Source organism: Rhea pennata, chromosome 3 (genome assembly GCF_028389875.1).
Source record: "Rhea pennata isolate bPtePen1 chromosome 3, bPtePen1.pri, whole genome shotgun sequence".
NCBI lineage: Eukaryota > Metazoa > Chordata > Aves > Rheiformes > Rheidae > Rhea > Rhea pennata.
Window position 1 is genome coordinate 44,736,254 of NC_084665.1, and position 18,585 is coordinate 44,754,838.

General features: G+C 41.1%; 1 protein-coding gene across 4 annotated transcripts in view; it reads left to right on the forward strand.

Annotated features, from left to right (window-relative positions):
* Positions 1 to 5,442: 5,442 nt before the first annotated feature.
* Positions 5,443 to 18,585, forward strand: part of HEATR1 (HEAT repeat containing 1) — a 40,594-nt gene continuing 27,451 nt past the window's right edge. For 2 of the 4 annotated variants that reach the window (XM_062572162.1, XM_062572163.1), the window contains exons 1-13: positions 5,443 to 5,487; positions 5,896 to 6,062; positions 8,814 to 9,030; positions 9,956 to 10,097; positions 10,634 to 10,735; positions 11,577 to 11,717; positions 12,349 to 12,560; positions 13,882 to 14,015; positions 14,873 to 14,978; positions 15,341 to 15,451; positions 15,898 to 16,015; positions 17,213 to 17,320; positions 17,737 to 17,832. In XM_062572162.1, coding sequence (XP_062428146.1) covers positions 5,921 to 6,062; positions 8,814 to 9,030; positions 9,956 to 10,097; positions 10,634 to 10,735; positions 11,577 to 11,717; positions 12,349 to 12,560; positions 13,882 to 14,015; positions 14,873 to 14,978; positions 15,341 to 15,451; positions 15,898 to 16,015; positions 17,213 to 17,320; positions 17,737 to 17,832 — 1,629 coding nt within the window. In that variant the 5' untranslated portion in view covers positions 5,443 to 5,487; positions 5,896 to 5,920. Of the gene's footprint in view, positions 5,488 to 5,895; positions 6,063 to 8,813; positions 9,031 to 9,955; positions 10,098 to 10,633; positions 10,736 to 11,576; positions 11,718 to 12,348; positions 12,561 to 13,881; positions 14,016 to 14,872; positions 14,979 to 15,340; positions 15,452 to 15,897; positions 16,016 to 17,212; positions 17,321 to 17,736; positions 17,833 to 18,585 lie in introns of those variants that run through there. The other 2 variants (XM_062572164.1, XM_062572165.1) reach the window with 2 other exon arrangements.

Here is an 18,585-nt window from a genome sequence, read left to right on the forward strand (position 1 = left end):
ATCTCTTGACAAGAAGTTTAGCTTGGCTTGCAAGCTGTTCTGTCCCCTGCTCTAGAACATGGATCAGTTTACAGCTCAGTTAGCATACATGTGCTCATATTAAACACATATATCTGTTAACACCTACTTTTGCTTTAAAAAATTGGAGAATTTGATACAGGTTACAGTCTAAAGAGGTTACAGTCTTCTTTGCATATCCTAAAAAGGTTTTAGTATTACTTCATCACATTGCAATCCCATCATATTTTAAGATGTCAGGCAGTCACATTGCCTGTTAGCAATGGCATGGGGTCACGTCAGGAAATAAACCCAGATTATTAGCAAATGATGGTAGAGTGCATGGAAGGTGACCCTCTTCCTTCTGCTTCAGAACTGTTTTAACAATCCAAAATGATGGTGCATACACTAAGTTACAGGAGACAGAGTGAGAAGAAAAAAGAAATAACATCTTAGCAAACAAATTTAGAAGTTTTTGAGAGTTCTTAAGAGTACTTTGAACAAACGCTCTGGCCAAGCTCACAACTTTGAAATAGTAAATTTCATGTACAATTTATTTCAATCCCTTCAATCCCTTTATTTCAATCCTGCATTTCGACATATTGCAGTTGAACTCTATTGAGCAGTTCTCATATCTGGTTTAGATGAAATTCCTCTCTGTCTGTTGTCTACATATTGAACCAAAATAGAAGCTGTATTCCATGAGTGCACATAGAGGAAATTCAGTCTCCAGAGCAGAACAAGACCCCAGAACAATCTGAAACACATACATTGTGGATGAGCAAGGACCTCCTGGCCAAATTCAGACAGAAGAAGAAAGTACACAGAATGTGGAAGAGGGGACAGGCTGGGAGAATTATAGGAATGCAGCCACAGTACGTAGAGATGCTGCGAGGAAGGCTAAGGCCCAGCTGGAATCGAGTCTGTCAAGGGATGTTAAGGACAACAGGAAGGGCTTCTTCAGATACATCAGCAGCAAGAGGACCAGGGAAAATGTGGGCTCACTACTGACTGGGGCAGGGGCCCTGGTGACAAGGGATACAGAGAAGGCAGAGTTACTGAATGCCTTCTTTGCTTCAGCCTTCACTGCTAAGGGCAGCCCTCAGGAATCCTGCAGCCTGGACGTGAAGGAGAAAGTCTGGAGAAAGGAAGAATTTCCTTTGGTTGAGGAGGAAAGAATTAGAGACCTTCTGCGCAGGCTAGACATCCACAAATCCATGGGCCCGGATGGGATGCACCCACGGGTACTGAGGGAGCTGGTGGATGTTATTGCCAAGCCGCTCTCCATCATCTTTGACAGGTCCTGGAGAACTGGAGAGGTGCCTCAGGACTAGAAGAAAGCCAATGTCACTCCAGTCTTCAAAAGGGGCAAGAAGGAGGACCCAGGCAACTACAGGCCAGTCAGCCTCACCTCCATCCCTGGAAATGTGATGGAACAGCTCATTCCGGATGTCATTTCCAGACATATGGAGGAAAAGAAGGTGATCAGAAGTAGCCAGCATGCATTCACCAAGGGAAAATCCTGCTTAACCAACCTGATAGCCTTCTCTGATGGAATGACTGGCTGGGGAGATGAGGGGAGAGCAGTGGACATTGTGTACCTTGACTTCAGCAAGGCTTTTGACACCGTCTCCCATAACATCCTCCTAGAGAAGCTCAGCAAGTGTGGGTTAGACAAGTGGACAGTGAGGTGGATTGAGAACTGGCTGAAAGGCAGAGCTCAGAGGGTTGCCATCACTGGCGTTGAGTCTAGTTGGAGGCCTGTGACTAGTGGAGTCCCCCAGGGCTCAGGACTGGGTCCCATCTTGTACAACTTCTTCATCAATGACCTGGAGGAGGGGACAGAGTGCCTCCTCAGCAAGTTGGCTGATCACACCAAGCTGGGAGGAGTGGCTGACACACCTGAGGGCTGTGCTGCCATTCAGAGAGACCTGGACAGGCTGGAGAGCTGGGCAGAGAGGAACCTCATGAGGTTCAACAAGGGCAAGTGCAGGGTCCTGCACCTAGGGAGAAATAACCCTAGGCACCAGTACAAGCTGGGGGCTGAGCTTCTGGAGAGCAGCTCTGCAGAGAAGGTCCTGGGAGTGCTGGTGAACAACAAGTTGACCATGAGCCAGCAATGTGCCCTTGTGGCCAGGAAGGTCAATGGGATCCTGGGCTGCATTGGGAAGAGTGCTGCCAGCAGGTCAAGGGAGGTGATCCTGTCCCTCTCCTCAGCCCTGGGGAGGCCTCATCTCGAGTGCTGTGTCCAGTTCTGGGCTCCCCAGTACAAGGGAGACATGGAGCTACTGGAGAGAGTCCAGCATAGGGCTACGAAGGTGATCAGACGGCCGGAACATCTGCCCCATGAGGAACGGCTGCGAGAGCTGGGCCTTTTCAGCCTGGGGAAGAGAAGACTGAGGGGGGATCTCATCAATGTGTACACGTAACTGAAGGGAGGGTGTCAAGGGGAGGGGGACAAACTCCTTTCAGTTGTCCCGTATGACAGGACAAGAGGCAATGGGCAGAAATTGAAGCACAGGAAGTTCTGCCTGACCATGAGGGGGAATGTCTTCCCTGTGAGAGTGACAGAGCACTGGACCAGGTTGCCCATGGAGGTTGTGGAGTCTCCTTCTCTGCAGAGATTCAAGGCCTGCCTGGATGCAACTGTCTAACATGCTAAGTGACCCTGCTGAGCAGGGAGGTTGGACTAGATGATCTCCAGAGGTCCCTTCCAACCTTACCGATTCTATGATTCTATGATTCTATTTTATTTTACATATTTCATTCTTCTAGGCCGCAGTACTTACCAATGGAGATATAACTCTATAACTGCATAGCCAGTAAAATGAATTGGAAGGAAAGGAACTAAATAGAACAAAGACATTGGCTGTATTTCTTCTAGCAGTAGCAAAATCCTTCCATAATAGTTTGCATTTCTCAAACAAATCTTTTCAAATATACCAACTCTCAAGAGTGATTAAGCTTACAAAAAAAAAAAAAAAAAAACCCCACTTGGAACATAAATTTTTCAAACAAAAATCAGCACATGAAAACCTGTATTCTAGAAGTCCAAGATTTTTTTTATCAGACTGAATCCAATCTGTCAAAATCCCATCATAGATATGATCTGAGTCATGGTATGGCTACTGGTATTCCATGCACATGTACTAGCTATGTGGCAATGCAGGCACTGAGAAGCTCAGTGAACTGGTCAAAACAAGCCTGAGTTTAACTTCAAAAAACCATTTAAAAATCTCTTTGGTGTTCAGTGTGTGTCTTAGGAGCTTAACCCACATAAACACTAATTTGAGCAAATCTCTGATATCAAGTCTCACAGTCAGAGAGTTACAAAGCCAAGTAAGCATATTTCATCATAATCTTTCTATTTTTATTTTCTCTTCCCAGAATACACTTTTCTGGAATTAGATCAAGATCTTTTTTTTCCTCTCTCTTTGCAGAATGTGTCTCTGTTCCACCAATTAACCTCCTTAAGGGAATCCCAGCTTGACTCTGAACCAAATGAAGAAGGAACAGAAAATGCAAAGATATAAACACCCTGTCCTGCAGCCTTCTGTGGGAAAAAAATACAGCAGGATAAGAGTTCTGAAAAACCTGAACACTTTTGCATCTTTTATTTTTTTCTGGTTTTAATCAGGTATTTATATATATAGTATAGTCTTTTTTTAAAAACAGTTTTTTGTACTTTGGAGAATCTACATATTTTAATAATGTTTGGTATTTATAGACATGGAAGCATGCATAATTATACAGATTTAAACTATCTCAAAAATAAGGTCATATGAATACTTCATAAAGGAAAAAGACATACAGAATCCACAGGGAATAAGAAAAAGGATAATGAATTGGCATCTTGATTTGCACCACCCCTGGCCAGCCCAGTTGCTGGATGAGAATCTCAATGCTAGAACAATCAGAAAAATAACAGTAATTCCATAAATTAATAACATTCTCCAAATATTTTAACACGTAACTGCAGTGATAACAACTCTTAATAGCCCATGTGAGAAGCAACACAACAATGCATTGCTAATACACTCTCTGACAAGACACCAGTAAATACAAGCACAAAGTTAGTTGTTCAATTTAATTTCTTCTCTTGGCTCCTACTCCTACAAGGTTCACGTGTATTTATGTGCTAATACAAGCTTGCTGAAGCAATGCTGAAGCATTTAACTTAATACAATCTTGCTGAAGTCAGTAGAACTATTAATGTGTAACACTAAAGATTTAAACAATTCTCTGTAAGGCTGAAGTTTTGTTAGTTATATTTCTACTGCCAAAATAAGGCAGCTTTACTAGGCAAACAAATTTGTTATTTGTCATAGCTATAGAGCTTCTCAACGTACGGGAAAAATTTTACAGATCTGGTCCTTATTGTATTTGGTATCATTTTGTCCATCAGTTCACATTAACTGAAATCAGTTTTATGTCTGCTTTTTTTTCAAGCTTTTCCTGGATTGTCACAAGCCATGTTCCTTTGCACCAAGACTCCAGTGTCGAACCTTGTAGTCTCAAATGCAAAATGGTGGGTGATACCATGTTTTTTAGTACCAGGAATCTCTCCCTAACGTGAGGGTAACCAAGTCTTGGCTCAGAGACTGAGGAAGGCTGTGGGATTTCCACCCTTGCAGATACTCAAAACACAATCGGACAAGGATCGCTCTCTCCATGATTTGCTCTAAGCTGGCCATGCTTTGGGGCTTCCCCAGGAGACCTTTCCAACCTACATTACTCTATGGTCCTGTACATAGAATAGTCTGCACACAGTACAGTAGCTTTAAAGATCTTTTGCTCACAGGATTCAACTATCTCCCTTAGTATAACTCACTCTACATATGGTAAAAGCCTGGGGCAGAACGATTCAAGCTGCACATGTCCTTCCCGTTAAAACAGTGTGCTGACCCTGTTTAGTGGATCTTCCACCACAAACCAGGATGTGGCTTTGCTGGGCTCAGCACAAAGCCCAGCACCAGTGCATCCTACCACGGACATGCCACTGAAGCTTCTCCCTCTACCTTTCGGCGCTGGGGTTGCTGCTGGATTTCACACTCGGACTTGTCGCCTGAACCGGCCACTTCCTCAACACAGGCCGGCCGGCCCCGGCCCCCGCACCTGCACAGAGCCACCCACCACACGGCGCTACACACCGCGGCCCCACAACACAACCGCAGCACCAGCTCGAGCACGCGCGCAACCGCCGCTAACGGCCACGCCGACGGCGCGCGCCCAACCGCCTGCCCTCAACGGCCGCCTCCCGGCCCCCGGCACGCGGCAGCGGCTCGCAGGCGGGCGCATGCTCAGTGCCTGCCGCTGCCGCCGCCGGGGGGGAGGGGGGGAGGGGGGGAGGGGGGGAGGGGGGGAGGGGGGGCGGGGGCGGTGCCTCGCTGCCCGTCGGGGCGGAGGTTCCTCTTCCGCTCGAGTCGCTGCTTCCGGGTCGGCGGCGCGCGCAGCCCACGTGGGCCCCGGCGCGGCGGGGAGCGGCGCGAGGTCGGTGTTGGGGGGACATGTCGCTGCCTGCTGCTCTCCCCCTCTCTGTCCCGCTCGGGCTGGGCGCCGCTCAGCCCAAAGCACGCGCGCGCGCATCCCCGAGGGGCAGCTGGCAGCGGGCCCCGGCCCGCGGCGGGAGAAAGGGAGTGGGGGGGGGAGGGCGCGTGCCGCCACGGCAGCCACGGGCCGGCGGCCGTTGGGCGCCCGTTACAGCCTGCGCCGGGCAGCGGTGCAGCGCGGTGGCCGCCGAGCAGGCGGCGTGAGCCTCGGCGGGGCCCGGGCCCGGCGGCTAGGGCGTTGCTGTCGTTTGAGGCAGGCTTTAAGCGGTGGAAGGGGCCCTCTCAGGGGCAGCAAGTGCGAGTTGTGCCAGGGTTGCTGTATTTGCGGTCCTGTTTTGGTTTTCTTTAGGTTTCTTTCCCAGACGCCCGGAGCAATGACGTCCCTCGCGGAGCAGTTGAAGCGGCTCGCTCTTCCCCAGAATGACCCTAGCCTCTTATCCCGTGCTGAAGCAGCATCGCTGCTGTTTGATTGCAAGGAGGCTGCTACTATTGACAGGGACACTTTTTTTGCCATTGGTGAGTTTGGTTCTTCAGATACTAGTGACTTAAGAGTAGTTTATCTGTCAGAAAATGACTAGAGAAGGGTAAATGCAAAGGCAACCCATCTTCAAAAAAGGCCAAAAGGATAATTCAGGCAGCTGCTGGCTAGTCAACCTTACTTCAGGTCAAGGGAAAATCATGAAGTGTTTTTTCTTGGCACAGATGTGCCTTGGTGGTTTTCCTGTTTTTTGGGCACATGAAGGAGAAAGTAGTCGATAATATTCAGCATGGTTTTACTAAAGGTAAATCATACCAGCCTAAAGTGGTTGCCTTCTATGATGAAGTGACTGGATTTATAGACAAAAGCACTGTATGTTCTTTATTTTAATTTTAGCAAGGCTTTCTATGCAGTTTCGTGCAGTATTTTTATATCCAAGTTAGGATTTCCCAGTCTAGATGGGTGCACAATGAGATAGATAAAAAACTGTTTGGATGATCAGGTGCAGGATGTAGTGGTTAATGGCTTGTACTCTACCTAGAGGATGGTAACAAGTAGAGAACACTGCAAGGGTCTGTTCTGGGACATGTCCTGTTTAACATCTTTGTCAGATCTGAATGAGGTGATACAGTTGTGTGGTGCCGATAGCATCAAATTGGGGTGGGCTAGTTGGTGCACTCCAACTGGTAGAGCTGCAATTTAGAGGCATGTAGACAGGCTGGGAGAATGGGTCTTATGAAATTGAGCGAAGACAAGTGCCAGGTTGTGGTGGGCAGCAAGCTGAGCATGAGCCAGCAGTGTGCTCTGGCGATAAAGAAGGCCAGTAACATTCTGGTCTATGTTAACTTGAACACAGCTGGTAGGTTGATAGAATGATATCCTCTCTATTCAGCACTTGTTAGATCACATCTGGAAAATTGTGTGCAGATTAAGGATCCCCTATATAAGAAAGGCATTGATTAAACTGGAGCGAATTCAGTGCAGGGGTTCCAGGGGCTCTGGAACTGGAGAACTTGCCCTGTGAGGAGAGACTGAGGGGTCTGGGCATGTTCAGCCTGGAGAAGAGAGAACTTTTGGGGAGAGTCTAATAGCAGCCTGATAATATCTACGAGGAGGTTATTGAGCAAAATGGAGGCAGGCTTCACACAGTGGCGCACAGCAGGAAGGCAAGATACCATAGGTGTAAGTTGGAACAAGAGAGATTTAGCCTGGATATAAGGACGTCACCATGAAGTCAATCAAGCAGTGGAACAGGTTGTCCAGTGGGGTTGTGCAGTCTCCATCCTTGGAGGTTTTCAAAACCTGACTTATTAAAGCCCTGAACAGCCTGATCTGACCTCAGAGCTGACCCTACTTGGAGCAGGATTGGAGTAGAGACTTCCTGAGGTCCCTTGCTACCTGAATTTATTGAAAACTTCCTGACAGCCTGCTTTGGTAGCTTTTATAGTTACAAATGATACGAAGTGGAAAAAGCCATTACTCTCTTTGCACACTTAATGATATTTGTGCTTGTTTCTTTCCTTTTTTAATGCTTATCTTTAATGAGGAATATGAAATTTCTTAAATAGGAAAGCCATTTATAAAGCCGCAATAATTGGCAGAAACTCTGAGCTCCATTTAATAGTGTGTAGCTGTCTTAAGTAACAAAACTGTAGACATGTATCTGTCCTTAATGTACCACAGATATTTCTGAGTTATGTATTTCTTAAGTAGTCGTTATGGAACTCCTTGCATATAATCATTTATTTCTTCCATATTTTTCCTAGCTTGGTTTCTATAGTTGTTTGTTTTGTGCTTAGCCATTAATATTTACAAGCTTGTATAAATTAATGAAATAATTCCTATAGTTCTGCTGTGGAGTACACATTTTTCATGTGTTTATGGTGCATAGACTTTTGTGTTTTAACTTGTTCAAAAAGGTACCCTATCCTGCTTCTTCAGTTTGGAATCATAGAAGGCTGGAAGGGACCTTTGTAGATCATTTGGTCCAACTCCCTCTGAGAGGGAGCCAGTTAGCTCAGGTTGCTTAGGGCTGTGGTCGGTCGAGTTTGAGGACAGAGGTTTTCAGAGCCTTCCTGGGCATCTGATCCAATATTTGACCAATCGTATAGGGGGAAAAAAAAGTCTTTTCATTATATTGACTTAATTAAATTTCCCATGTTCATGCTTGTATCCGTTGCCTCTCATCCTTCTAGCGTGCACCTCTGAAAAGAGTCTGGCTCCATCTTCTCCATAACCCACACTGTCACATTAGATAATTGTAGGCAGTAATAGATTTCTCCTTGACCTTCTCTTCTCAAGGCTGAACAAACACAGTTCTTCCTGGCTTTCTGGTTTGTCATTTTCCAATCCCTTAATCATCTTGATGGTTCTCCAATGGTTTGCTCCAGTATGTCACTGTTTTTCTTGGGGAGCTCAAAACTGTATACAGTACTCCAGATGCAGTCTCACAAGTGCCAGGCAGAGGGGAGGGATCACTTCCCTTTACTCGCTGGCTGCACTCTTGCCAATACAACCCAAAATGCTGTTGGCTTTTGTTGCTGCAAGAACACACTGCTAATACTTGTTGATGCCCTTCATCCTCATCAACTAAGAAATGTTTTAAATGTAGGAAAAGTTTTGGTGTTAGATCTGTTTACTTTTGGTTTGATTTGCTCAGTCAGAATGATGTATACAAATACAGCACAGAGGTTGTCTGGGTGGATATGTCAGTGAGATGGACAGAACTGGTGATTAAAACTGGTGAAAACTGGTGTTTCATTTAAAGCATTCCTCTGCCCTTTCCACAGGATGTACTGGCTTGGAAGAGCTGATGGGGATCGATCCTTCCTTTGAAGTGTTCCAATCCAGTTTGTTCAGTTCCATGGCCAAAGGCCTCGAACGCAGTGTTCAGACTAAAGCAGTAAATCAGCAGCTAAATCAGAATATTTCATTGTTCTTGATTCATCTGTCCCCTTACTTCATGCTTAAGCCAGCCCAAAAGTGCCTTGAATGGCTGATTCACAGGTAATCTGTTAACTACCCTACATGTCAATAGCTAAAACTACTAGAAAGGCAAGTTATTTTTCCTGATAAGAATTACTTGGAACAATGTTACTGTAGTTTACTGGAAATACAGATTAAAATGCTTCAGTTCAGGTTTTGTACCAGGCCAGGTCTAATTTTTTTCCAAATTAGATTTTTGTCTTCTGATACATTACTGTGAAGATGTTGATTGTTGGTGATTCATGATAATCTGTAAAAACAGTTATTTCTTTGCCTGGCTTCCACCAAATTTGCCTAGCTCTAGCTACCTTACAGAGGATCTAGAGAGGCATATATGTAAGCTTTTGAGAAAAAGGCTGCATAAAATAACAACTTTTCAGTATAAACTAAGAATGACATACCCTGTATTGTAAGATAACGAGAAATAAATATTCTTGTTTCAAGGTCACATAAGAAAGTGCAAGGTAAAGTAAACCAGGTATTGTAAAGTGTCATTGTCTTTCTGTCTCTGGATATGTCAATTTATATAAAGTGTGATATTTTATATCACGAAAGAAAGAGTAGATGACTGCTGCTGATAGAGCCTTTGAATTGCAACATTTTGTTTTATACTGAAGTTCATACTAAATTGTTGTAATGTCTGGTTTAGTATGCAAATATATACAGAAGAAACTAAGGTAAACTTATGTCCTGTACAGACGTAAAATTAGGAGAGAGAGGAAGAAATTTGCTAGTACAGTTTCTTACAATGTTTTCCTACACTTACGGACTAGTGACCACCATTGGATTTGAGACTGCAGGTAGGCTCACTGATTCAGCATGGTAATCTCTTGTGGTCTTGCTTAAAAACAAGTAGACTATGTATTTTGAGAAGAATATGGCTGGGTCTTTGTTTTCAACTTTATGAGAGCTTTTAACTATTCATGTATGTTTGTATTTTCCCTAGATTTCACATTCATCTCTACAATCAAGACAGTTTGATTGGTTGTGTTTTGCCATATCATGAGACTAAGCTATTTGTGAGAGTTATTCAGCTTTTAAATATAAAAAATCCAACTCATAAATGGCACTGGCTGGATCCAATAAGGGTAAAATACTTAACAGATACAAGTTAGGAGAAACATGAGGAACTTTAATATCCTGACTCTGCTACTGGCTTTATGAATGTGTTCCACCTGTTCATGTGGTTAATTGTAGGACTGTACTGAAAGATTTAATTGCAGGACTGAAGCCTGAATGCCCACCTGTTGTTTCTGCTATCTTTCTTTACAATCAAATCTTTTTATAATTAACTTTATATTTAATAACTCTTTGGTTTTTTTGCAAAGATAAAGTATGCTTTTAAGGTGCAAGTATTTGCTACTGCTAGGAAGGCATATCAACTGCTAAAATATTTGTTTATTTGAATGTAGACTACATATAATGCTATTCGTCAAGTGTCTTAATGTGGATATAAAAAATGCTAAAGGTGTGTGGGTTTCCATTACTCGTGTCAATTTAAACAGTATTGTCTGATCACTAGGTTTAATTTTAAGAGATTATATTAGTTTTTGTGTTGAGTGCTTTGCTTCACTTTACTGTAGAGTGTTCTATTTTTTTTTTTTTTTTTTTTAACCATGGAAAGAAACCTGGAGTCCCACTGGCAAGGGGTACTCTCATTACTCACTGTTACAAAGACCTGGATTTCATGGATTTCATCTGCAGACTGGTGGCAAAATCTGTGAAGGTTGTTTCTTTATTCTAGAACAATATTTGTGTGTTGCTTTCCCAGTCTTTGTATTTGTACAAGATTATGCAGTTTACTATTTCTAATTGTGTGTCAATCAGTAAAAGGACTCATACTAATAAACAATATGAAAATCTTTTTCTTGTTATTTATATAGATGGCATCTATATTGCTATAAGGAAAATCTAAGAACTATTGAACCATGACAGAACAATTTGGCAGTACTGCATTACTTAAAGAACAAATTCACTTTCTTCATTTCTTTTATTAACTCATTCCTGCTACTTGTTTATAATTATGCTTTGAATTTGGGGGTAATCAAGTGGATGGCACTGTCAAATCTGTCTTTTGAGATGGTCATGGATGTTTTAAGTGTATATTTTCAAAATTAATAAGAATTTATAAGTTGAGAATGTTACCGTGCTTGTTCGAGGAGGTTAAATGGTCTTTTTTTGTTTTGTTTAGCATTAATGTCAGAAATAAAACAATGATAAGGATTGTTCAAACATAACCGGAGTGTTAGAATTAAGCATACGTCAATCGACTTTTCAGCTGTCCAGTTCAGTCTTGAGTATAACACCGAAATCAGAAGTGGTTTAAGTTACCTTATCGTGGTAAAACTGCAGTAGCTGAGGAATAGTACCCATTTCATTCTATCTGGTCTGCAAGGTGTAACAGTAGCCTCTCTTGTGGGTCCTGGAGGAAGAGATCTCTCCAGTTATGCTCGCAGGAGTTGATAGAGTTTATATGTTGGAAGATTGAAATCTTGTGCTTTTTTGAGAAGCCATGCTTGTATTTACACTTTTCCTGATGTCTGAACAACTATTTTTCTATGGTCTAGGTCTTTTCAGAGTGTCCTGGCAGCTCAGCTCAATTGAGAGTTCTCCTTGCATTTTATGCTTCCACCATAGTGTCTGCTCTTGGGGCAACAGAGAAGATAACGAATACTATAGTGTCCATGCTACTCCCTTACATCCAAAAGGTACCTGAAGCCTTGTTTTCCTTTCTGTGTATTGACCTGTATTGTGTCTGCTGACATGCTTCCTGCAGCTGACATTCAAGAGAGACATTCATAGCTGTGCAAGGTAGAGTGTATATGAAATGTATTGTATCACTTTTACCTTCACCTGCCTAATGTTTCAAAGCAGTGTGTATGGCTAATAATTTTCCTCGAGCCTCAGAGAAGCATTTTAAGAACTCTATAGTCCTACTTCCTACTCTGCTTTGGGAATGGAGCTGTGAGAACTGTATACACAGCCTAAATAAACTTCACATTAGAGTCTTACTTTGGTAAACAATGACAAAGTGCAGTCAGAGCGGACAACTTGCTTCACTGCCTTCTTTGCTCCAGAATATGGGAATCTTGCTCTGTTAATGAATGCATGTCTTTTTGCATGCATGTGAACTGTACATGACAGCATTTTCTTCTTAAAATTGAGTTTATGGTTTGTTTAAGAGTTAACACATTGGAAAAAAGGTAGAGTGATTCCATGGATGTTGGGATGAAAATGATTTTTTTATATTAATATGCTTGGGTTGTTGTGGGTTTTTTTTGTTGTTTGTTTGTTTTATGATTTATGTGTCGCAAAGAATGCTTCTTTCTCTTTTTCTAGGGCCTGAAATCCTCTGTACAGGATTACAGAGCTGCAACATACATGATAATCTGTCAGATGACAGTAAAAGTGACAGTGGAAACGTCCTTGGTGCATTCCTTGATGTTACAAATAAGCAAGACATTGACTAAAGTGCCTTCATTAGCCAGGGAAGGGGTGGCATGTTTGAACCTTCTTCTGCAAACTCAGAAAGGAGACAATCTTGGAAAAAAGTAAGTCTGCGTGACTTGGGTTCCCTCCTTTTAAAAGCTTAGACTGCATTTTGATAATCTAAATGTTTTCATCCTGCTTATTAAAGGAGTATTTTCCTATTGTAAATATCAGCTATTGGATAGTTGATATTTTGGAGGAATCTGAGATTTCTTCTTGCTTTGAAAACTTATATGCTCATTACAGCAAATGAGCTGTAGTGCAAGTCTGTGGTTTTTGGTTCCTCAGATCTCGCTCCTTTCCATAAGGGATTGCTTTCAACATGCAAAACTGAAGCCTATCAGTAAGAGGAAATCCTGGAAGAGAAGCTAACATGATAATGGTAGTGAAAATCTGGAATTATTTGAACAGCTTGGAGAAAATAAATTCTGCCCACTGAAGGGAAGGACTTTGTGTTTGTGTAGTTTTACACCTGAAGGGTAAAGACCATCATTTCTTTGGTCCCAGAAGTCAGATGTTCTTTCAGAAGTACCTACGGCATTTCATCTCCCTCAGTCTCTCTGTTCCAGCCTGAGAGAGTTTGTTAGCTGGTGCTGTTACGTGTGGTCAGACACAGTGGTGGAAGTGCTGAATGCTACAGGGAGTTTACTTGTTGCTAGAGAAATTTGCGTGGGTATTCCAGTAGGTTCAGTTTCTTCTCTGCTGGGATATGCACACTTATTTCCTAGATACTTGGAAACAATCATGGAACAGGGACATGGATTAAAAGCTCAGGACTGAGGAACTAATGCATTGATGCATTGCACAGCACCCAGCCAGTGACAGCCAAATGGATGTGAAGGGGGAAAAGATGAGAGAAACTTCCATTAGCAGAAAGAGAGATTACTTAGCTCTTTGAGGAACTCCTGTCGTTGAGCTGTTGTTTCTTCTCTTTTCCTTTTGCTGCAACTGGATAGGTGGTGTGCTCTTTGCAGTGCTCTACTTTCTACCTTCTTTTTTTCTACATAGGTCCTGGAATTTACTGTGTCTAGTACGTAACCAAAGGACAAAGAGGCATTTCTGAGGACAGGTCTTAATGCAATATACACGAATATTTTTACTTGTACTACCAACTTCTTGAAAACATAAGGATTTTGGCTGTGCTGATGCAGCGTCCATGTTCAACATGACTAACAGTAATCTGTTTACTTGTAGAATATGAAATGTGCCAATACAACTCTGGCAATTGGTAATTGGTACCCTTTAGATCTTTTCAGTGGTTATTTACAATGAGGTGGTTGACACTGAAAATTGAATCCTTAGAAATTCTATGTGTTTTGAAAATGTTGGTAACCCAAACCAATGTGCGTTTTTTTCCCCTCTGTTCCCTGTTCTTTTGTGCAGGCCATTTAGTTACCTGTGCAGCAACCCAGAACTGGTAGAACTTTTGCAATGCCTTTCAGCAAGCTATGATATCTCTCCTCTTCTGGGTTACCTGTTACCTCACCTTGTCTGCACCATCATTAAGGTTGATACAGGTAAGTTAGTATATATATTCAGTGTTTTGTAGAGTCTTATAGGCAGATTGCTGTGATAAATGTCTTAGCTATGTAATTTTAATTGCACCTGCTATGAAAACTGCACCAATACATGTAAAGACCTGACTGTGCATTTCTGTGTTGCATTTTGTTTTTCCCAGTTCTTACAGAGGATGCCATTTTAGGCCCTGCTATATCTATGTCAATTTGACTTTAGATGTTAATTTGCAATGTTTCAGCAGTAACTTACGTTTGATGTATGAAATTTCTGACTCTTGCAGAAGTCTAGTATTGCAAAATACATGATTTTAGTCCTGTGAATAGAAGATTATATTTAGGTAGATCTTATGTACTCCATGTGTACTTTAAGTGGTGAACATTTGTGTTTAGCTTAGTAAATTGAATGTGCCTGGGAATGTTCCTGGGCAGTGATGTCAAATGGTGTGCAGTGCTTGTGTGTGTGCTAGTCTGCAAAACAGAGTAGCTGCATGCACTATGAACTGTTCTAATTGCCCAGTTGTGGTTGGGAAAGCCCTCTAGTTGAAAAGGGTCAGATTCATGCCAAGAAATGTGATAGCAATTTGCTAATACAGGAAATGGATAACAGATCTGGAATGTTCCAAAGCATACTTGAATTTATTGGTAGAGATACAGCCTTTAATATTTAAATGACATCAGTATGAAGAATTGCTAGCAGCACACACTGAAGTTAGTGCTAGCAATGGATGAACATTGCTGTCTTCAATGCGCGGTTCATCAGATGATGCTGCTGATACAACCTGTTAGTTTTAATCAATATGGAGAGATTATTCTCAAACTGATGTTCATCTTCTATGATTGTATGTTTTTTTCCTTAGAAGATCAAGAAGAATCTGAGGAAAGAGAGAATATTTACATCAGACATCTTGAAGCTATTCTTCAGAGTATAACACTGGAAAAGGATTTAGATCGCCTATTGGCCTCGTGAGTTAACTTAATATTTTTTTTCCCCAATAGTTCAACAGTCACTTTTGATGTAATAACTAATATCTGACAATGTCATTAGAATTATATGACCATGTCTTTTAAGTGTCATGTTTTTCTGAGTTCTTATGTTAATTCCAAACTTGGATGTTGAAACTGAGGCATTCAGTAGTCCAATATCGCTACCCTTTTAGCAATTATAGGAGTACCTGTGAGATGAAGAGCTTCTTCAGGCTAAGGGCAACGCTGTACTTGTAATCGTTAATGTGTATTAACTCTAACCTCTTCAGCAGCATGTTCTGTAAAACTAATTAAAACTATTGTTCTAAATTATGGCCTTTTTCATCTGTTTGCAATCGTAGCAAGATTCTTGAAAAGTTTATTTCCTATGGTACAGAGATCGAATCTAATCCCACCAAAATGGCTGCACTCAATCAGAAGCTGCTTCCTCTTATCAGACTTCTTGAAAGAAAGTAAGTTCCATTTTTCTATGACAGACCCACAATGTGTAAATTGATGAGGCCAACTATGATTTTAACTTATTAGGCATAAAAAGGACTATTCTTGCCCAAATAAATATGGTAAAAGCAACTGACTCCTAATCTTTGTCTAAATTATATTTAAGCTATGTGTATATATTTTATCATTTCGCTTGTACCTGGACACAGCTGCTGGCTTTGTATGGCTTTTTGCTATGTAGCGTGACCTTTTCTGCTCATTATTTATCTTAGAGGATTGCATGTCATCAGTATTAAGACATAATGGTTGATTTGCTTTTATAAAGCTTCTTACAATAGTTGATTCAGATGAGTGCATGTGCTTTCAGCTTCCTTGTATTTCTCTAGCAAATACATGTTCTTCAGTAATGTCTTGTGGATTTTTTTCTTTTTTCTTTTTTTTTTTTTCCTCTTGTTGGCAGGTATCCTAAAGCTTTAGACTCAGTGTTGGAGGAGTATCTGGGAGACGTTACGGATCAGGCTGATCAAAATCTTTTTCACCAATTTATTTCTCTTTCTTTAAGCTGCGGCAAGTATAAGGTGAGTAAAGGTCAGTTCCTCAGTCTAGCTCTTACCTGAGTGTACTGGCTGAAGGCTGCTGTTTTGGCAATGTGCTATTTTCTGTTTTCTTTTTTAAACACATCTATGCCATCCCACAAAAACCATTATTCGGATGTGATTTTGGGGGGCTTGATCAAAACTGTGATGAAATAAAAACTTATCTGATATTTAAAGTTCACATTTATCATGAACAGTGATGAATGTGAGCTTTTTTCCATGATTTCCATACACATTTTCACCTCCCCTTTGATTGTTATCAGTAATTTTTTTTCTGCTATGAATTTTCCCATTACTGATCCTGTACAGGTAGATAATGACAATGTAGTGGTGTTTAGCAAGGCCTCATCTTGCTTAAGAATTTTGTGAGTGTCAAAGTGTCTCTTTTGAGGGAGGTAAAAAACAAATATATCCTAGTTGAGAGACAGTGGTTCAGTCCTTTTATGTTATCTTGATTTTTTACAAATACTTGCAGTCAGTAACGTGGAGGAATATAGAGACTGCAGAGATTTTCCTGTGCAGTTTCTGAAGAGTAACTGAAACTCAGCTGTAATACTGAATAAGCATGAGTGCAACAAGTTTGTTTAAGGAGCTTTGGGATTACTATTTTCTTTTTAATAGGTGATTAGTAATGTGGGCTGTTGTTTGCAATGATTGAAAGCACAAAGGAAAAGAAACTATATACAATAGTGCTTTAATGTATTTTGTACTGATTTAAGGATGGCTTATATCAGGTGACTGAGCAAGTAGATTAAAAAAAAAAGACTGCATGCAGAACGAAGGCGTATGACTGTTCAGCCTTTAAGGCTCATGAGATAAGGTACAGGCAATTGAACTGGCAGGGATGCCTTTTTAATGGTTTATATCTGTGCTCTGTCATATTGGCTCTGTCACTAGAGCTTTCTCAGAATCCTTAGATAAGTGTAGTGTTTTTCTAGGACAAAAATGTATCTGTGGCTTACTGTACTTTTCAAGTTTTATTCCAAACACTGTCTGCTAACATAAAAAAGATCGTATTTGAAACAGTTGTGCTCTGTCATTGTGCTGCAGTTGAAACTTTGGTCTAAGTTGCACAGGTTCTCTTCTAGTCTAAAAGATTGCTGAATCTCTGTCATTATCCTTACGTGTACTTAAAATATCTTTAACATACAGTGAGTCACTCTGAAATCTGTATTTCAGTTTCTGGAAGACTCTGATACCTCTCTCCTGCTTAGTTTGAACCATCCTCAGCCAGCTGTGCGAGTCCTGGCTGTTCAGCATTTGAAAGACATTATTGAAACATCAAAGGTTTGTCTCTTCAATTTCTCACTTGTAAAACTTATGTAACATAAAATGTCTTGAAAAGGCTATGTGCCAGAGAAGACAAGTGCTACATTAGACTATTTAGAAATAGCCTCATGTTTTACTTGGTGTTTTCATTTAGCTCCTGTCACTCTTGTTCCCTCTGTTCCAGGGTCCAGATATAGTTTTTGTTCATGAAGCTACTTGTAGTCTAGGATAAAATCTTAAGTGGTTAGTTCTGTTTTTCTTTTTGCTGTTGTTGAAAGTTAGCCTGTCAGTTATTTGAGATCTAATTTCAGTGATGTTACCACTTTTTTTGTGCTAGGATTCAAACATTTCATTTAAAACCTTTAAATTATGCTGCCAACAATCCCTCTCTCTCTCTCTCTCTCTTTTTTTTTTTTTTTTTTTTTTTCCTCCAGGAAGGCTTTGATAAATCCTTCATAGAGGAGGCAATCTTTGGGCGGCTTAAGGATGACAACAAAGATGTTGTAATGTCTGCTTTCAGTGCTTTGGAGGTAAGTGTGTATATTTTGATACATCAGGTGAGGGTTTAGATGGTTCTAAGTATAGGTATCTGGAATCTATTCTTTGTAATGACCCTTCATGTCGTCTTCTAATCTCTTTGGTTTATGACTTTTGTCCTTTAACCAGATGATGCAGCTTACATTTAGGAGGTTTTTGTTAATTACCTCCTCACACTTACTTTTTCCTCAAATTTCCGCTTCTTGGTGTTTCCCAAAACATTTGTGATTTGAATTTATCTTTTCTTTATATTATTTTTTTTCCTGAAGCTATTAAAGCATATTTTAATCTTTGATTATTATTTGAAGTGTGCTTCTGCTTATCCCATACATTCTTTTGTAGTAACGCAAACCATGTCATCTGCCCTTTGGATGAAAAATGGTGCAATGACAAGTCACTACTCTAGTTAGAAGCACTCAGTTGAGTTTTTCCGTATGGGTGTCATTTGGTCAGTTGATTGTAGCCATGTCCTGAACTTCAGCTCAGGTTTACTGGATAGGACCCTGGTATGCATTGTACTGATTGTTTCCAACTGCAGTAACAGTCTGTCTTTGTTACTTCTGCTAGTAGTAGCTGAGAATATTATTAGCAATAGTATAATTGGTCTTGTGTGTGCATTCGTTCTTAATCACAAAAAGATATGGGTAGAAGCATGTGAGTGATTAAACTTTCATCTTTACTGTTCTTTGCTAGTATGCCTTTTTTGTCATATGCTACATAAAGTAAAAATTCTTACTAAATTATAG